Source organism: Propithecus coquereli, unplaced genomic scaffold (genome assembly GCF_000956105.1).
Source record: "Propithecus coquereli isolate 6110/MARCELLA unplaced genomic scaffold, Pcoq_1.0 Scaffold63, whole genome shotgun sequence".
NCBI classification, from domain to species: Eukaryota; Metazoa; Chordata; class Mammalia; order Primates; family Indriidae; genus Propithecus; species Propithecus coquereli.
The window spans coordinates 8,131,612-8,150,702 of record NW_012152285.1 but is presented as its reverse complement, the minus strand read 5'-3'; the positions used below and the strand labels follow the sequence as shown (position 1 = coordinate 8,150,702).

At 56.2% G+C, this 19,091-nt stretch overlaps 2 protein-coding genes across 4 annotated transcripts; both read right to left on the bottom strand.

Annotated features, from left to right (window-relative positions):
• Positions 1-2,282: 2,282 nt before the first annotated feature.
• Positions 2,283-6,270, bottom strand: LOC105822709 (cytochrome P450 26A1). 3 transcript variants are annotated; one of them, XM_012659730.1, is made up of 7 exons: positions 5,913-6,270; positions 5,214-5,438; positions 4,695-4,985; positions 4,457-4,615; positions 3,813-3,947; positions 3,085-3,237; positions 2,283-2,810 (listed from the first exon to the last, which is right to left on the bottom strand). In XM_012659730.1, the coding sequence occupies exons 2-7, from the start codon at positions 5,418-5,420 to the stop codon at positions 2,469-2,471; spliced, it is 1,287 nt and encodes a 428-aa protein (XP_012515184.1). In that variant the 5' UTR covers positions 5,421-5,438; positions 5,913-6,270; the 3' UTR covers positions 2,283-2,468. The 3 variants fall into 3 exon arrangements, with proteins under 3 accessions (XP_012515184.1, XP_012515183.1, XP_012515185.1); XM_012659729.1 differs by lacking the exon at positions 5,913-6,270 and adding an exon at positions 5,623-5,907; XM_012659731.1 differs by lacking the exon at positions 5,913-6,270 and adding an exon at positions 5,623-5,907 and having other exon boundaries at positions 3,167-3,237.
• A 4,364-nt stretch (positions 6,271-10,634) lies between these two features.
• On the bottom strand, positions 10,635-18,274 carry LOC105822708 (cytochrome P450 26C1). Its single transcript, XM_012659728.1, has 6 exons — positions 18,071-18,274; positions 17,352-17,576; positions 16,585-16,860; positions 15,028-15,183; positions 12,754-13,083; positions 10,635-11,012 (listed from the first exon to the last, which is right to left on the bottom strand). The coding sequence occupies exons 1-6, from the start codon at positions 18,272-18,274 to the stop codon at positions 10,635-10,637; spliced, it is 1,569 nt and encodes a 522-aa protein (XP_012515182.1).
• Between the last annotated feature and the right edge of the window lie 817 nt (positions 18,275-19,091).

The following is a 19,091-nucleotide window of genomic DNA, read 5'->3' as shown; positions in this document are numbered from 1 at the left end:
TGCAATAGAATTGGTCTGCACTGTCACAGGGTTGGGGAGGGGAGTGGTGGCAGGGGACATGAAGAGAAGTTAGGAGGTGGTGACCCCTGGGTCTACATGCTTGACGACAGAAAGTTGGAAAGAAATCAGGTAGGTGTTGTTAGCTGTTTTAAGAAAAGACGAAAAAAAAAAACACCAGTCACCTGCAGACCTTTCCTGGGTCTGCCACTCCCTGTGTGGCCCCTGGCAAATCACAGCCACTCCCGGGCCTCCAAAGACTGTGCTAGGTGAAGGTGAAGGCGCCAATCCCTCTGAATGCTGAAGCATTAAGCCTTTCACAGCCCTGTCCTGAGGACCGCCGGTCATTGGTGGCACCACAGCCCTGATGGAAGGGAAGAGGGTATGGGAGGTGGCAGGGACAAAGGATATTGTGGAAGGGGAGGCAAAGGGCACCAGCATGGCCACTGTACCCGTCCATCACTGCACCATGCCCCTGGGACCCCAAAGGATCATTTCCCAGAGTGGTCTCCCCTCCTTCCACAGTTTTGGCCAAGTGTACGTCATTTCTCCATTGCATGGACACCAGCCCAGGGGTGCCTGTGCCATAAAACATGCTCGCCCCCAAGAGATGGGACCCAGGCCCGTTTTATGTCCCAGACAGTAGCCCACAAACGTCCACTGCCTCACTCACACACTTGTAGGCTGCCTTTACTCTGCACTAAGCACATTATCAAAGATTGCGTTTTTAATGTATTTTCAAGGTAAATTCTTTACTACTCTGTAAATGATCAGTATAATTGGGCTAAATGTAGCCCTGGGAAACGCAAACCAGAAGCACTTTCCTCGAAGCTCTCCAGATAAAAAATGAATGATATGTTAAAATGGCTCAAATTTCTTACTGCACTGTGCTCATAGAGACACACAGCCATGAAGTCACCAAAGATGTCGTTTGTAAAGACTGTCACCCAGCAGAATGAAAAGCATTGAGATCTTTTAAAAAATGGCCCTGTATAAATTATCTGAAATAACGATGTCCTCAGCCTAGTGCGCTATCCTAGCTAGAAAGGTCCAGTGCAGATGTTGGGGGTAGGGGGTCATCTTTGCACACTTCAGTACACTAAAGCTTTGGCTGAAATTATATAAGGCTGCAATGTTCTTTTACTTTTTAATGGCATTATAAGTTATCATATAAACACCCTTTAAAAATCAGAGGATTGCAACAATAAGTACAACCCAAGTTCTACCTAAAAACTACAGTCAGGTAGAACATGTAACTCTAATTGTAGACAGAAGCCTTTCAAACACCTATTTAGACCACCTGGTTTCTGCAGCATTGCCAAATTCTAAAATGGTAATGAAAATTTTAATGTCCAAAACCTACAAGCTATCAGAGGTTCAGTAAGCAGATTGTGCCATTTCAAAACTGAATGTGCTTGCATAAGCAAGTCACCGGGGCTAACCTTTCTGGATTGAGAGTCTGGCCTTCAGTTCAGACCGTGGCTATGCCAGGGTCAGAAATGTGACAAAACTGTGCTTTCACGGAGGTTAGCCAAGGTTCACAGGGTCATGACTGGGCCATTTTATCAGTCATGTCAGGCTCACACCCTATTGCCTGGGATAGATAAAAACTTTATCTGTCAGTTTGCTAAATCTGCTCCTCCTGCCTCATTCTGAATAAAGAAAACCTGAGCTCAGCTTATCTAAACCAGAAACTTGCTTTTCCCAATACTGTTTTCATACACAACTTCTAAGTAAAGGTGACATGCCAATGATTTCTGGTCTCATTTTAGTAAAGAACTGTCCATAATTGAAATGACTGGCTTTGTCTTATCTAAAACCTTAACTTCAGAGAACAGCTCTGGCACTAGCCGACAACATAGATTTATTATGTTTATTAAATGTTGGATGGGCTGAAGGTGTTATATTAGAATGACAGTTCTCAAAGTGTTACCTTTTCAGATTCATCTTTCCCTAAAGTAAAGCAAACTAAAAAAAAAAACACACTAAAATTAACTTTTATGGATTTTTCAAATAGGGAACCTAAACTACCATAGAAGAGTTTACAAAGATACCTTTGGACTAAAACACACACACACACACACACACACACACACACACAATATTATCCGCTAATGATTGTTTAACAGAAAACAAAATAGCTAAGGTTTCTTCCTCACAGAAAATAGATATGCACAGATAACAAATAAACCCAGGTAGACATTTAGAAATCTGGGTAAATACACTAAGTACAAATATTAAACCCGTGAGTTTTCCCTGACAGTAATCTTAAATACAAGAATAGCACCTTCAAATTTTACTTTATTTGGAAATTATACAAATTCATTATTTTAATATTTAAAGACCGTGTTACTAGAGACACATAAATATTATAATATACATTTAGAAATTAAATATAAAGTCAACGCGACACTATATGAAAACTCATATGTACATTTCCAATAAGTCTGAGGTTTGAGCATTCGTGCCCGTCAGATTTCCCCCTGGAAACGGGTGAATCTTGCAGGGAGATTGTCCACAGGATACACGGTGGGGCTGGTTTTCATTGTAGGAGGTCCATTTAGCAGCTGCCAGTCACAATGCCTGGCCAGCTCCACTGTAAATATTTTGAGAAGAATTTTTGCAAATTCTTTGCCTACACAGCTCCTGAGGCCTCCTCCAAATGGAATGAAGCTGAACCTGGATGCATCCTCTGGGTGAGGCAGCAGGAATCGGTCAGGATTAAATTCCTCCTTATTGGTGAAGATGTCTGCCACATCGTGAGTATCACAGATACTGTAGATAACATTCCAGCCCTTGGGAATCTGGTATCCCTGCAAAAGAGTATGAAGCCCCAAGGGCTGACAAACTGAAATTCACCTTTCAACAACAAAAACCTGTCACCTATATCTTTGGGGGAGTTATGAGTTAAAAGAGAGGGAGGAGAGAGGGAGAGAGGGAGAAAGAGATTGATTCAGGTTGCTGAAACATGACAGCAACATAGGGCGGGACAATGTTACCAAAAGCATAAAGAAGTTAAGCCAATGCAAGAGGGAGTTTTAAAACCTCAACAAAAGGGAGGCTGGGGGCAGAGAAATTTTAACTTACATTTAATTCAAAAGTCTTAAGAGCAACCCGAAACCCTCCTGGAACCGGGGGATTCAATCGAAGGGTCTCCTTAATAACACACCCAATGTATTTAAGTTGTTCCAAAATTTCCATGTCCAACTTGTTGTCTTGATTGCTCTTGCAAAGTAAACCCTATCAAAACAGTCGCACAGAGGTGAATGGGTATGGTGTGCTCCAATAAAATCAGCCCAGCAGACATAAACAGGGCTTAAGTGGCGACTAAACCCAAAGGGCCCCATGATGAGAAGCTGTGAGGAGGAAACAGCAGCTAGCAACCATTTGCCTCCACTCCTCAGCCCAAATCCACTACCTATTTACAATTCCGAGAGAAGGCTGCTCACCAGTTAGAAGGGTTAAGCTTCCCCCACCCCATTCGCCACCACTGATCAGCTACCCATGCTTATCACTATTCATGTCCTTGGACAGACAAATTCAGGAAAGTAGAACCTATCTGAAAATCTCCATGGTTCTGCAACAGGTGGAGGAGGGGTAGGAATACGAGGTCAAACCCTACCCAAGTGGGATCACAGCTCCGAATTCCATTCTTTTTATTCACAAAGCTAATTTTCTCTCCCCACTGGCCCCTCCACCTCTTGGCCCTGCACTTTAAAAATATTCAGCCAAGGCAGCACACTTGCTTATTCCGAAGTTGGCTAGGGAGCAGCTGGATTTCCTAAGCTAATAGGGAACCCCCAGAGTCTCCCTACCTTGCTCTTCAGCTCCTCTCTGACTTTCTGGAGAACATGCGGATAGAGCCCCAGGTAAGTGATCAGAGATGTGGCTGCACTGGCCGTGGTTTCGTGTCCTCCAAAGAGGAGTTCGGTTGAAGACTGCTTTAGTGCCTAAAAATGGAGTAAGACCAACGTTTGCCCAAATCTGCAAGCAATTTTACACAGTGACTACTCAGAACCAAACTAGGGGTTCTGGAGGGAAGACTAAGCTTAAAGTTTTGCTAATAGAAAGTCAAAGAAAGCAATATCTTTCAACAAAATGCGAAGTCCCTTTAGTTCAGCCAGAGCAGGAAGGGGAGTAGGATCCCACTCTACCAGGAGCTCCTGAGTTAAAAAGCCTTGTTTTTATCAAAATCGCCCAGGGTTCTTTATTAACATTTTGCAAATTCCAACTTTCCCTTTAAAACCTGGAAGGCCTAGGGGACGCTCCCAGTCCCGGTAGCCTCGTGCACAGCTCTCCTGACCCGGTGTCTCAACCTTCAGGATCCCATGTGGAATCTGGGCGGGCAGCCCACTCCGGGAAGCTGGGCCCCAGGAGGGCACTTTGGGGGCCCCAGGAACCGCGCTTGGAAAGCCAGGGGACCAAATTCTGCAGTGCCTCTTCTGAAGCCACCACTCACCTGCATGTCCAGCCTCTCGCCCCTCTCCCACGAGTGCTCGATCAACAGCTGCAGCGCGTCTTTGCAGTCCCCGCCCGCCTCGGCCGCCCGCAGCCGGCAGATCTTGGCGCGAATGTTCTCCTCGATGCGCGCGTGAATGAGGTTCCGCGCCTTCATGCCCTGAGCGCAGAGAGCGCGCGGCGGTCAGCAAACGCCCGTTCCCGCGCCCTTCACTCCGCATCCGGCTTGCAGCCCTTACCCGGTACAGCCCGCTGAAGGGCACGTCGATGGGCAGCGAGAAGAGATTGCGGGTCATCTCCTCGAAGGCCTCCACCAGCTGCTGCTCCGCGTCCCCGCCGCCCGCCAGCCGGGGCTCGCAGCCCAGCAGGATGCGCATGGCGATGCGGAACATGAGGCGCTTCACCTCGGGGTAGACCAGGAGGCCGCGTTCGTCGCAGCTCAGCCACCGCTCCAGGCAGCTGCCCACTTCCTCCGCGATCACCGGCACGTAGCACTGGAGCGCCTCTCGGCTGAAGGCGCGCATAATCACCTGAGCCCCGAGGAGGGGACAGCGTTAAAAACCTTCCATCTGCTCCTCTCGCCGTCCCCAGCCCCGCCAGACTCGCGGCACCTCCAGGCTGGGAAAGCTAACCTGGAGCTCGGAGAGGGTTCTAGCCCACACCTCACGCTGCTAGCGCCCGCCCAGCATCTATGTGCCCGAACTCCTCCAACAAATGGGAGCCTCCTCCCTGTCCAGACGTCGCCACCCCGCCCTCACCTTCTTGCGCTGCTTGTGCGAGGAGTCGTGCAGGTTGGAGAGGCAGCCGGAGCCCAGAATGGTGCGCACCGACGCGGGCCAGTGGACCGACACTAGCCGGTGCTCTCCGAGCAAGATGCGCCGCACGTTGTCCGCGCCCATTACCCGCACCGTGGGCCGCCCGAACAGATGCGTCTTGTAGATGAAGCCGTATTTCCTGCGCTTCATTTGCAGGAACTTCCTCCGCTGTGAGAAGAAGGCAGAGGAGAGAGGCGGGCGTGAGGGGGCGCCGGGGAGCGCCGCGCCTTCCGCTAGCCCGGCTCCTAGTCGCAGTCATCTCCTTCCCGGGGCACCTACCCCTGCTTCAGCGCGAGCCCAGAGCCGAGCCGGGCTCCGGGAAAGCGTCCTGTCTCGCCCCAAGCTCCCTTACCTGCAGCACCATCTGCAATGTTTCCCCAAAGAAGGGGAAGCCCATAGTCCCGGGAGGCAAGGGGAGGGTGCAGCTGCGGTCGCGGCTGCTCACGCAGTACAGGTTCCAGAGCTTGATCGCGGCCAGGAAGAGCAGCAACGGTAGCACGAAGGTGCAGAGCGCACTGGCCAGCAGCGCCGGCAGCCCCATGGTGCGCCTCGGCCTTCCGCGCCACCTGCTGCCCGCCGCCAGCGCTCCAAAACCCGCCGCGCGCCCGCTTTATAGGCAGCCCAGGTTGCTGCCCACGTTACCTTGGTCAGACAATTAGTTCACCCAAAGTTCATCTTTAATTGCGGATTGGGCCCCTGGCTCCTCCCCCCGCGAGGCGCTGCCCAAAATCTTTAACTGTTTGTTCCGCGCCAAGGCAGAGGCGGGGCGGTGGCGGCTTCCCTCCGAGCGTGCCTCCTGGGGTGCGGGGCTAGGAGCAGCTTGCCTCCCCCGTCCAAGGTGTGCGGAGCTCCGAGGCGGCGGCGGGGGCGGGCCAGGGGTCCGAGGAGCGGGAATTCAAGCCCTAGGCTTCCTGGAGGTCCCTTCGGAATCCCTCCTGCCCGCTCCGACGGGCTGCCCCAGCCCAAACTGCCCTCACTTGCTTTCCTTTTGCAGGCGCCGCGTGAGCTCCCTTCCACCTGCCAGGGAAGCAAGGGGAAATGCGTTCAGGAATCGTCCAGCTGCCTCGTCCCACAATTGGGGAAACTGAGGTCCAAAAAGCGAAGCACAACGCAGACGTCCCGACTTCTCTGAAGATCCCGCAGAAGAGCCCAAGGCCAGGATGCAAGCGGGAGCCGCGGGGAGTCAGGCATGGCCGGCGGCTCGTGGATCTCAGCTCCCCGACCCCCGCAAGGGGGCCAGCACACATGAGTCTCCGAAGGCCCTACTTAAGGATACAAGAGAACCTCCAGGTCCCTGAGGACCCCAGGTGCTACCCTACTCAAGCCTGCTCCCCAGCCCTGACGCCCTAGTGAGGGACCACAGGGGCAACACATCCGCGGCTCGGCAGTCAGCGCTCGGCTCGGCTCTGAAATCCGACCGCCGCCGGCCCGATTCTGGGGGCCCTGGGGCTTGAAGCCCCAGCTAGGCAGCGGGGAAGGGGGTCCTTAGTCCTGGCAAGATAAGGAGACGGAGATAGAGGAAGGAAAGCTCAGGAGTCCTGGCTCCGACTCCCAGCTCCATCTCGTCTTGCGTGACCTTGGGCAAGTCACCACGCATCCTCGTGCCTGCTTCCTCCTTAATGTGGAAGCGATCATTCCCGACGTGTATACACCTCCCCACGCGTATACACGTGTCATTGTGAGTTCACAAAAGGGCCGTCTGCTTGCAAATACTCTTCCCAGCTCCAGGCACGCTAGTCTGCGTTACCAGGGTAGCCTGCACCCGGGTCGCTGGAGTCTTCCTCCTCTCTCCTAGCTCCGGCCCAGAGTAAAGCCATTGTCCTCACCCAAGTGAGAGGGGTGCTCAGCCCTAAACCCAGGCCTCTGCCGACCGCTATTCGGAGGGTTGAAGGAATCCGTACTGGGAAGCAGGTCTTCAGTATTTTGCCCAACTACAATGCCTGGAGCTACGGCACTGCTGGACGCGCCCGTGCGCTCCTGCGCCACCTGGCCGAGCCACGCCGCTTCGGACCAGTCAGGGCCACGCGCTTCTTGGTCTGGTCGCCGAACGCACCAGCGGCGCCGGAAACGAAACAGAGAGACGGACGTTTTTTTTAGAACCGAGCACTGACTCTTGCAAAAGCCTTGGAGAGGGCCCTTTGGAGATGGAAAATACTTTGATCCTGAGAGCTGGTAAAAAGTTGCCCTACCGGGGGTCCCTAAACCCCAAGGGGCCAGGAAATAATCTGCGGAGGTCTTAGGGACCCGCACAGTTCCAGCAACGCTGCAAGCCGGGGTCGCCACAGTGCGGGTTTCGGGTTTCGGGGAGTCAGCGTTTCCCCATAGCGCTGCCCAGCGTTTCAAAGGCTTCGGGCAGGGTTTCAGCCTCTCCTACTGTCATTTCTTCTAACGCTTTGGTGACTATAAACAGTGCGAGCCAACCTCGGGCCACCGGCAGGAACCCCGGCGAATCGCACTGGAGGTAATTCTCAGAAACCCCGAGCCCCCCCTTTCTGGACTGCGCCTCCGGCCGGTGTGCAGAGCTGGCGAGCGGGGGCGTGACCTGGGGCCCGTTCCCAATCCTCCGGCCTGACCCGCCTGTGACCCCTCCAGGCCGGACCGTGACATCCGAGTGAACTCTGCGGGGCCACCTCGCCAAGTTCAGCGCGCGCCGGGTCACAGGATGAGCAGGGCCTGCGCGCTGGAAATTGCCACAGGGGAAAATTTTTTAAAAAATCTATCTGCCCATGAAGACCCGCGAGGGCGTCTGGCGGGGGCGTCCAGCAGGAAAGGATTAAATGTGAGAGTGAAAGATCATTAAAAAACATCTTGAAAGGGGGAAAGGGGTCAATAAATTACCAGCTCCATGAGAACTTTGATCTAGGAACCTCGCCAAGCTTTCTCGGGTGGTGGTGGGCGGGCAGGGGGAGTTGGTTCACTGAAAACAAAATGTTTCCGAGATGTTTACGAAACAGCCTCCCTATTGCTAAAGCCCGGGGGTGGGGGTGGGGAGCGGTATTTTTGCTGGTGGGGAGGGGTGGTGACCCAGGAGTACACTGGGGTCAGATGAACCAGGGACCTGGAAGCACTCCTCCACTTTTCTCCTTTCACAACCCTTTCTTCTATTTCTTGAACACTCATTCCTGTCTTAGGGTTCTGTACTTGCTGCTTCCCCTGCTTGGGTCACCCCTCCCCCAGAGCACAGCTGGCTGGTTCTTACTAAAGTCAAATGTCACCTCCTCAAAGAAGTTCCCCCCACCCACCCAGCCAACTTTAGCCCCAGGCACCCTGTGTTGCAGGCCTGTTCTATTTTCTTTACAGCAGTTATCACCACTGGACATATTCTTGCTCTTTTCGTTGCTAGTTTATGTATTGTCTGCCTCCTTCCCGTGCATATCAAGTCCGGGAGGGCAAGAACCTCCTCTGCTCCTTCTTTAGAGAACCTGCGGCTACTGAAACTGGAGTTCGGATATTCCTTGAAATTACTGAATCAATTGCTATCAATCAATTAAAGTAAAGTTGGAGCTGCCCTACAGGGCTTATAGTTTGTCTAGACCCGAGAGCAGGTAAACCAGGTCTTCCTGGACCCAGCTCCACTGTCCTTGCTTCTGAGGCCACACTCCACATTTCTCTTCTCTCCCAAATTCATAATCAACCCTGAAGCCCAGGTCCTCCTCCTCCTCACCCAAACCCGAGCTTCTGCCACTAGGCTGTCCTCTGGGTGGTTTTTCAAGAGCACCCTGAGGGCAGGCCCACATCCTGCCACCTTTGCCAAGCTCAGGGTCTGGCGACCAGCCTGCCACTAGCAATGGGTGATGAGTTGCCTTGTGTGGGAGTTATGGCGGTTTCAGCCCAGCTTGGAAGGGTCCGCTGCACTCTTGAGCTACCCACCCTGTACACGCCCCGATATATCCCTCTTTGCTTTTGGCTTTGGGATCCACCTTAACCATAAGGTCAGGAGGACACTGGCTTCCTTCTGGTTCACTAAGGGGTCAGCTTGGGCCTGGGCAGCGATTTCTCTGGCTCACCCATCATGTCCAGCTGTCCGAGCCATAGGAAGATGGGTGGTATATTGAAGTGGGCTGTTGGAAGTGATGGTGGGAGCTTTTGGCTCTGGTTTAAACACTGGTGGAAACCTCTATATTGGAAGGCTGAGAGAGTCCTCAAGTCAAGCTAGGGATCACTATGAAAAGGAGGCAAAAGAGCTTCAAGGTGGCCACAGGTGCAGAGTTTTGGGGCAGGGGAGTTAAGTGATGGGGAGGAGGAGAGCACTGGCTGGGGAGTCCAGGAGCCTGTGGCTGGCTCCTCAGGGGAATCATTCCTCTTGCTGGCTCCTCAGTTTCTCCCTGTGATAGAGGATGCTGAAGTAGTAATCCCAGGGGGTCTTGCAGCCCGCTGAGAGCCTGGGCCTCAGGCTGCCCAGCTCCCAGCCCCTCTCTGGGTATACATACGGTGGGATGGGTCCTTCCCAGGCCTCCCCCACCCTCCACCCCAGGCCTTCCCACCAGGGAGCAGCTGCCCAGCTAAGCCCCAGCCTCCTCGCTCAACCACTGGGAGGAAGTTTTATTTCGTGGCCTTCCTATTTTGGGTACAAATATCCCAAACCTCTCTGATTAAGTCTTAGCCTCCCATGAAATAATCCAGCCTTAGAGACATGTTGGTGTGCCTATTCTCTCCTGTATAAATGGGAAGATTAAATGCGTTCTTGAAGTAAGAATTTTTCTTTTAGAAGTCGCCAGCAGAATCCGGTGATGTTGAGCCGTTTAGAGCCCTGGCAGCGCCCACTGTTCCGAGTTTCCGCCGAGATGGGCCGAGTGGCCACGGCGCACAAAGCCGGAGACCAGCTGCCTGGGGAACTTCCGTCCGGGATCCTGCTCCACGTGTCTTCCTATGGCCCAAAGCCAGGCCAGGGATGCGTCTCCAGCTCTACTTCCCTGAAAGGGTTGCAGGTCCCGCCGCCTGCACCGGGGCTCTGGCACAATCTGCAAGGTGCAATCTCCCCTCCCCTGCAGCCCCGCTATCCACGCACCCTCCTGGCATTGGCTCGGGAAGGTGAAACCGAGTAACACCTAGTGCAGATCTGTTCCCTCCATCCCTGCTTGGATATCCTGGGAAGGGCTTAAGAGACCTGGCCCACGACCTTTCCTTCCTCTGGGTGCGGAGGGCAGGAGACACATTCCCACCCGCCTGGGCGCTTCTCCAGCTCAGCTGTTGTGGCTCGAGCTTCTCCTCCCTCGAGTCTGGCACAGAAACGCGTTTGGTGAATGTTAATTGAGTGAGTGAACGAGTGAGTGCGTGCGCGACGCCGCACTAGGGAGCCGCAGGTGAGTGGCGCTGCGTGCGCGTCGCTGCCACCGGCCAAGCGGTGTCCCGCAACACAGCACGTCAGAGGCATAGCCCATCCCCCGCAGCCGAAGGCGAGAGCGGGTGGAAAAAGAGCCGCAGGCCGTCCACTGGGTGCACGATGGGCACGGTCTGCATGGCAGGGAAGGCGGGTGTGGCCAGCTCCCAGCGCGCGGTGCGCACCAGCTCCACCGCCAGCAGCTGGAGCACAGCCTGCGCCAGCTCCTGGCCGAGGCAGCTGCGCGCACCGCCACCGAACGGAATGTAATGGAAGCGGCTGGAGGCGCTCCGCGCATCTTCGCGCACCGAGCCAAAGCGCTCCGGGTCGAAGCCCTCCGGAGGGCTGCGGTACACCGCGGCCGTCTCGTGCGTGTCCCGGATGCTGTACATCACGCTCCAGCCCTTGGGGATCTGGTAGCCCTGCGGGGAGGGAAGAAGACCAGCCTGACCACGAGGTACCTGGAAACCCGGCCCCAACCGACCCTCCACCCCGCGCATCAACCAGGCTTTCGAAAACCCGCAAGAAACGCGCGGCTAATCCCGAAGCCAGGAGAAAGCTCTGCGTTCCAATCTCAGCTCCTTCAAAGTGAGCCGTATGACCTGCCGGATTTTGGGCTACATATTCATTCTCTGAGTCTCAGTTTCTTAATCGAAATTGTTCTCATTTCAATGAGAACAAAAATGCCCACTTTGTTGTGAGGATTCGAATTAGGGGTCTGGCACATATTCGTGTTCAGTAAATGGGATCTATTATTTATGTTCCTGTGTTTGTTTTTGTCTTTTTCCTTCTGACATTACATCAGGAGACCTAAATTCTAGTCCTGTACCTCCCAGATGCCTTAGCTGGAACAAGGCACAGGACAGAGATATCCATTCCTTTAGGTCAGCTCTGCTGTAAAGCTCTTCTTTGCCTTGAACCAAACCTTCCCCTCCTCCCCACCCATCAGCTGGGCAATAATGTTCAGATTTGATAGCCACCCTTTAAGAAGGGACACATGAGAATTAAACAGGTGAGTCCTTAAAATGCTGGAAGGCAGCTTTCATATCCCCTTTGCTCACTCCCAGCTTTTTCAACCATTTCACTTTTTGATGTGCCTTCTAATCCCCTAACTACGCTGTTACCCCTGTCTCAAGACATTCCAGGGTGAATACTCACAGTTTCTAACAGAGGAACAGAATAGCTTGGAATAGTCCAAGGAGCTTGCACGCGCGCTCTCTCTCTCCCCCCTATTCTCTAGACCTCAGTTTCCCGGTCTGTAAACTGGAGCATGCCTAAGCCCCTCCCTGTCCTCTGCTCACTTCCCCAGCTCTGTGTTCCCCTCCTTCTGTTTCCCTAAGGTCGTGCAGGGCACCCCAGTGCCTGCCAAAAGAAGCCAGAATTCCAGATTCAGTATCCAAGACGCTTCTAAACACCCACCTTGGCGCTGTTCTCTGTGTGTGGTGAGCGCTCCCCATCCTAACTGCTCACTGCTCCAGTTCAAATAAGAGCTCGCAAAATGTTTTGGTGTCTCCCAGCCCTAGAGATCACTCCCTTCTTCACACCACAGCATAGAAAGAGGCTGTCATTCCCCGCCCCCATCTCTCTCCACTTCGAGCTAAGCTCCTCCAGGGCAGAAGCCCCAGTTCCTTTTCCCCCTCTACCCTGGCCACAGATGTTGGGTGTGGAAGGAGGTGCCCACTCTTTTCTTGGAGTCACCCGGCCACCGGGCTCGGTGTTCTGGGGACTACAGTGACAGCTTTTCAGGCAAACACCCTCGGTTCAGCAGAGCGAGTGCGCCACTCTGTCGCACAGCCCCAGCCCCATCTGAAGTGTCAGAGCTGGAAAGGACCAAAACAGCTTCCTTCCAGAGGGTAAACTGAGGCCCAGAGTGAAGAGGGAACTTCCTAAGGTCCTACAGAGCTGGACCCAGGTCTAGACCCTAACCTTGCCCAGCCTGAGCCAGCCTGGTCAGACCATGAAGAAACTCTACCCTGTATTTTAATGCCCGCCTTTCCCTGGAATCCAGCCTGAGCCGAGGCCCTGGACAGGTGACAATGATCGGTTCCTCAACCTTGTGAGGGAGCTAGAGGAGCGGAGTGCAGGACATATTGAGGGGCTCTATTAGTTCTCCGCCTAGACCGCAGGGGGCCGGCAGCAGGTGCGCGGCGCACTTGCACTTACGTCGAGCTCGAAGGTGCGCAGTGCAGTGCGGTAGCCGCCGGACACCGGCGGCAGGAGGCGCAGCACCTCCTTGACCACGCAATCGACGTAACGCAGACGGCCCAGCGCCGCCAGGCTGAGGTCCGGCTCGCAGCCGCAGTCGGGCCAGGACCCCGCGACTGCCCCAGCGGCCCCGGGCGCGCACCCGCACGCGCGCCCCAGGCCCTGCTCCACCAGCTCCTGCCGGATCTTGGTGATGGCCGCCGGATGCTGCAGTAGCAGCAGGACGAGGGAGGTGCTGGCACTGGCCGTGGTGAAGAAGGCGGCGAAGAGGAGCTCCACAGCCGACTCCTGCAAGACAGCCCGGGAAGCGCTGAGTCTAGGTCAGCGGAGTCGTCAGGGGCTCCGGCCCGGCCCGATGGCCCCCCCGGAGGCGCGAGAGGGCCCCAAGTCACTATTGCGTAAAGGCCAGGGATCAGGGATGTCTACCGTCGTGGCTACATGAGCGAGTCCTGAAGTCGATTAAAGTCCAAGTCTGTCACTTGGGAAAGTCACATATCGTGACAGGCAAAATTAGGATCTATCCACCTGCCTTGCCGGGGTTCCCAGAGATAACGCCGGAAACTTACTCTGTGCACTGTCCTTACTGCTTTAAGGTTATTAATTCATTCGATTCTCACCTCAACCCTGTGAGGCACAATTACTGCTCTTGTTTTACATGGTTTGAAACTGGGGCTCTGGAGAGGTGCTCAAGGTCCCTACAGCTAGCAATCCCAGCAGTCGGGCTCAGAGTGCAGTGCTCCTAACCACGTGGTGGTACTGCCTCCAACTGCAGCTGGGCTCCTGACGATGACCTCAGTGGAACAGACAAAGGCACCTATAGCAGCAGCATCAGACTCCCAACAAAGCCAGCATGATGGCTTCATCCTCCCTTACTGGAGTGGTCCCCATGAGTCACTAAATCTTTTCCTGGACTGCTCTGCCCATGATGGGCAGAGGAGGGGACTGGTGGCTTCATCCTCCAGGCCCCAGTCCTCACTGACTGCTTCTGCCCTCCCAAATCCTAAACCCCGTGTGTCTTCCTTCCTGGCAGTACCCACAGTTTGTATTTATAAGACTGACTCCCACTGTCGGAGGATGAACGTGTACCCTCCTCTCCTGAGCCTCAAGGACAGGGGCTGTGTTTTGCTCCCACTGGATCCCCAGTCCCAGCATGGAGCCGCACCAAATAGGTACATAACATTATCTGTGGAAGGACTGCCCTGGTTGGAGGCTAACTGCCTGCTCCACCCACCCTGCACAGGATAGGGAACTGGGTTGGAGACCCCAGAGCCCCAACATCCTCCCTGGCCAGGCCCACCCAGCCTGGCCTGCCCCTGACACCCAAGCCAGAATGGAATAGATTCCTGAGAACCTGGAGGGCCTTGCCACCCCCCTCCCCAGTCCTGTCACCACTCCCCTTCACAGCCCAGAACTGTTCCTGCCCACCAGCCTCCCCCAGAACTCACTAGCCCATTGCTCATTGTCTTCTAACCCTCTGACTCCCCTAGACTTCACAAGCACCCAGGAGTCAGGGTAGAGAATACAGAGATTATTAGTTCCATTCTCAGCAAAGAAACTAAGGCTCCAGGGGCTGGCTGGTGGAAAGTGGGAAACTGAGGCCCAGAGAAAGGATGGGAGCTCCTCACAGAAGACTGAGGTCTTCTCATCTCCCTTTCCCTCCCCCCAAGCCTCACCATTCCTTTCTGGGTTCTCAAGCAGGCCCTGGGGGCCATTGCAAAGCTTCCCTCCTCCCCTCCACTGCATGTGCTACATGGGGAGCATCCTAATCCTCCAGGAAATCTGCATTAGCAAAACAGACAGGCAGAGGGGCCAGGTGAGGCAGGAACAGTGTTGGGTTTTGGAGGAAAAGGGCTTCAAGGATGTGGAGTTTGATCCTGAGCCCCTTAGAGAGTGTAGAAGAAAAGGAATGAAGAGGGCTTCACAGGTAGGGGGACAGCAGAGGCAAAGGCATGGGTGACAAATAAAAGGGGCTGGGAGGTGAGGAGCAGAGCTGTTTGTGGCCAGAAACCAGAGAGCATGGGCCTAGGATTCCAGCCTTCAGCACTCCTACCAGGAAGCCAAGGTCACACAGCTAGTGGATGTGGCTGAGTCATGACTGGGACCCAGGTCACCTGTTTCTCCTCACCCTAAGGAGTGCCAGTGGCTCTATGTGGAGCCAAACAGGGTGTGGCTCCGGGGCTGCAGCATATGCGAATGCAAACGAGGCAGAAGGAGAGGCCTCCTGCCACCTACCTTCAGCTCCTGCACGGAGAGCTCCTGGCCCAGCTCCCTGGTGCTCTGAATGATCAGGTCCAGGGCATCACCGGGCTCCAAAGCCTTATCCTCATGAAGCTTCTCAGCAATGGCCTCCTCCAGGTGCTGATGCAGCTTGTCCCTCGCCCGGATGCCCTGATGTGCAGGGAAAGAAGGGAGGTGGGGCAGCAATGTTCAGGAGGTGAGGTCTGGCCACCTACCCGGAAAGCCTTTCCAGCACTGGCTCTGCCCAGATCGTGGTGTTCGCAGTCTCCCGGCTTAGCTCCCGGCACAGAGCAGGGCTCAATAAATGGTCAGGAATTTGTCCACCGTCCACAAACCTCATTCTGTCTTGACTATCACGAGCCCCCTCCGAGGAAGGCAGATAGTTACTATCATCCCGAGGGGAGGATGCTGAGGCTCAGGGGGGTCCAGCGATTGCCCAGAGCCACACAGCTGTCAGTGTCAATGCCTGGCACAGAGCCCAGTCAGGTTGGGTGGGGTCGGCCCACTGCCTTTTGCCCACACTGGGCTGAGGCTGGGGCAGTGGGCACCTGTGCAGAGAGGAAGGGGCACCTTCATGCATCCGGGAAAGCTCCGACTTAGAGGACATGTTCCGAGCATTAGCCTCTGTGAGGGGACCGGCGAGAGGGCTGGGGTGCCTCCCCAGAGTCAGGGAGCAAGCTCAGCAAACGCATCCCCCTGGGGAACATTGTATGGAGCACTTGAGTTTTGTAGCTAGTGGAGATTGGGTTCAAATCTTCTCTCTGCCCCCACTAGCTGTGTGATCTTGGGTAAGTCATTTAACCTCTAAGCCTCAGTTTTGTCAATAAAATGAGAATAACACTTTGCAGCCTGCAAGGATTAAATCAGAAAATGTATCTAAGGCGATCAGTCCCATAGCGTGACCCTTTATATATATTTATTATTTTTATTAAGGTGACTGAAAACCAAGGAATCGCACAGTGACAAGTCCCAGGACGGGGAGAGGAAGGCAGGGTGGGGCCTCCTAGTTGCTCTCTGAATCCCTCCCGTTGCTCTGAAGTCTGAAGACGCAGCGTTTCTCTGATCCGGAAACTAGCGGGCCCAGGGCCGGAGGCGGGGAGCCGGCACCCACCCCTCTCGGTCCGGGGCTGGCGCCGGGCTGGGCGGGGGCGTGTCTGCGGCCCTCGCGCTCCGCAGCCATCCCGGCTTCCGAGGAGGCGATGGAGACCTGGCCAGGAGGCGCTGCTCCGGGAAGGGGCCGGGCCGACTGGCGGGACTCTTGCCACCGAGACCCAAACTCGGGAAGCCCGCGGTTGCTGAGGCTGGAGCGCGTCCCGTCAGGCGCGTCCCAGAGAGAGTATGTGGCCCGCCCTGGGTCACACTAGGGGGCCAGCACAGAGGCCAACCCCGGGGTCCACCGCCACGCCACGCCGCCTTCCCATCCTGGGCCGCGCCTGGATCCCCCAGTAGAGGTGGCGCGCGGGGTGCGCCAGGGGCGCCCCGTCTCGGTCTGGGCGACCCGCTTGTGCCGCGGAGCCCCGAGAGGAAGATCGGGGGCAGAGGCGGCAGTACCTTGCGCAGGCCGCTGAAGGGCACGTCCAGGGGCAGCGAGAAGAGGTTCTCCACGAGCTGCTCGAAGGTCCGGGCCAGAGTGGCGCATTGCGCCTCGTCCAGACGCAGCCCCAGGAGGATGCGCGCGGCCATGCGGAAGGTGAGCGCCTTGGTGGCGTCGTAGACAGAGACCGGCCCTCCCGCGGCGCACCAGGAGCGCACCTCACGCCGCAGCGCCCCCTGCAGGCGCGGCACGTAGCGCTCCAGCGCCGCGCGGCTGAACACTCGCGCCAGCACCTGTGGGGAGCGCGTGTGAACAGCGCTGGTCACAATCGGGCGTCCTCTGCTTGGCGATTCCGGAGTGGCCAGAAGGCCAGTTCTGGTCACTTCCTCCTCATCTGAGACGCTCAGACCTAAACTTGATGTCGTTTGCTCTAGCCATTTCCCCTAGTTCTGTCCTGATGTACGCAGTCCTTCCCACCCATCCAGGCTCCAGTTGCCATGTCCTACAGAAAGTCTCCCCAACGCCTCTCTAGGTCAGAATCTCCAGCGCTTCTCGTATCACAGTCACAGAAGATCGGAGCTGAAGGACCTTTTAGCCCGATCCTCGTCTATATAAACCGAAGCCAGAGAAGGTAAGGGGTCCAGCCCAAAGCCACTCGCTCGTTAGCCAGGGATCCTGGTCGGGTTCACAGTGTGCCCAACACCTGGCCTCAGCCTGGCACACAGCAGATGCCCGGGGACAGCGGTCTGACGTTCCCGCAGCCCATTCCCGGGTTCCTACTCACCTTGCGCCGCCGCCGGTGTGGCTCGCCAACCGCGCCTAGCAGTGTGTGCGAGCCCAGCAGGATGTGCGCGCTCTGCGGCCACTGGCTGCGCACCAGGCGGTGCTCGCCCAGCAGGATGGTGCGCACGTTCTCGGCGCCGCTCACGCGGATCACCGGCCTGCCCAGCAGGTGCGTCTTGAACACTGTCCCATAGCGCTCCCGGCGGGAACTGTGGAAGCGCGAGCCCTACGAGCGAGGCAGGCGAGGAGAGCTGATGACTCTGGGCCTGGCCGGGGATCTGACCAAGACCTCCCAACTGCGCCTTGGTCACAACTTCCTGCCTTAGGCTGGCGCTTTACTCTTTACAAAACACGGTCCCAAATGGGCCTCCTCAACTACTCTGTGGGAATGTAGATGCTCCTGTTCCCACTGGTGAGATGCAGAAACTGAGGATCAGAATTGGGACTGGAGAGCCCAAGGGCTCCTTCCTAAAACCCCTGCGTTGTGTCGGGACAAGTTTAAGTTGCTCTGGGTAGAACTACGGTGATGGTGATGTGAGGTCCCTTCGAGGGAGCGGAGAGTAGCCAGGCAAAGGTGAGAGTTGTGCGCGTTCCCCGGGGTCGTGGGCGACGGGAAGGGGCTGGCTAAGAACCCCAGGGGCATTGAGAACGAAGACGGTCCGGTGGGAGCCGGGGAAGAAGGGCCATGTTAAAAGGGCCCAGGGACGATGGACTGCTCACCTGAACTAGCCAGTGCAGCGTTTCACCGAAGAAGGGCCAGCCCATGGAGCCCTTGGGCAGGGGCAGGGCGGAGGCCCGGTCCCGGCTCAGCGTCCAGCGCAGGGTCCAGAGGTGCTGGGCCAGGCTGAGCAGCAGGCCGGCGCACAGGAGAGCAGTGCCTGCTGCCCCCAGCACTGACAGGCAGCTCAGCCCCCAGGGGAACATGACGAGCCCGCTGGGGCCAGGCCACTCACAGAGCGCAGGGGACGCAAGAACCGGGGCGCGAGCAGTGGGCAGTGCTCACCTGTTCCGTCCGGAAAGGTCCTGGGGCTCGGGGGCCAAGCCGCAGATCTATAAACTTGGACAAGAACTCCGCTCTAAAAACAAACTGGCAGTGAAGGTGGCAGTGACCGTGCGCCCTTAGGGAATACGCCTTCCTCGAGGCCGGCGCACTAAGGACATTTTCCCCAGTCCAGGGCCAAAATGCCAGTCCCTCCCGGGGGTGCCGGCCGCCTCAGGAACGCTCCCGGCCATCACCCGCGGGCACCTCCCACCTCGCCCCGGGACCGGCACTCTCTGGATAGAAGCAGCAAGGAAGGGGAGAGAGAGGAGCAACTCACCGGTGTTGCCAACCTGGGCTGCCCTTAGCAGGGCTGCAGACCCCCGCCCCACCTCTCTCTCCTCCGGTCATTTAACCCTTCTTGGCCCGCCCCGACACATTTATATAGATATTGGCTCCCTCCCTACGGACTGATCCCGGTTCACACACCGTGACGTGTCTTTGCATATTTAAAGGGCTCCACGGAGAGTAATGATTGGAGGCGGCGGGCAGCGGCGCATTCGCGGAGGGGCTCGGAGCAGGGCGTGGCAGCCGCGGCGCGCTGTGGCTGGGCTGGGGGTTGCGCCCCGCGCACATCCTCGGGCGGGGCCTTAGGTTTCGCGCCAGAACCTCCCTGCCCTTCGCAGGAGCCCGGAGAGCGGGCGAAGCCCGCGCGCTGGACCCACGCGCGCTGGCGCCCCGCAGCGCTCTGGGCCCACCCCT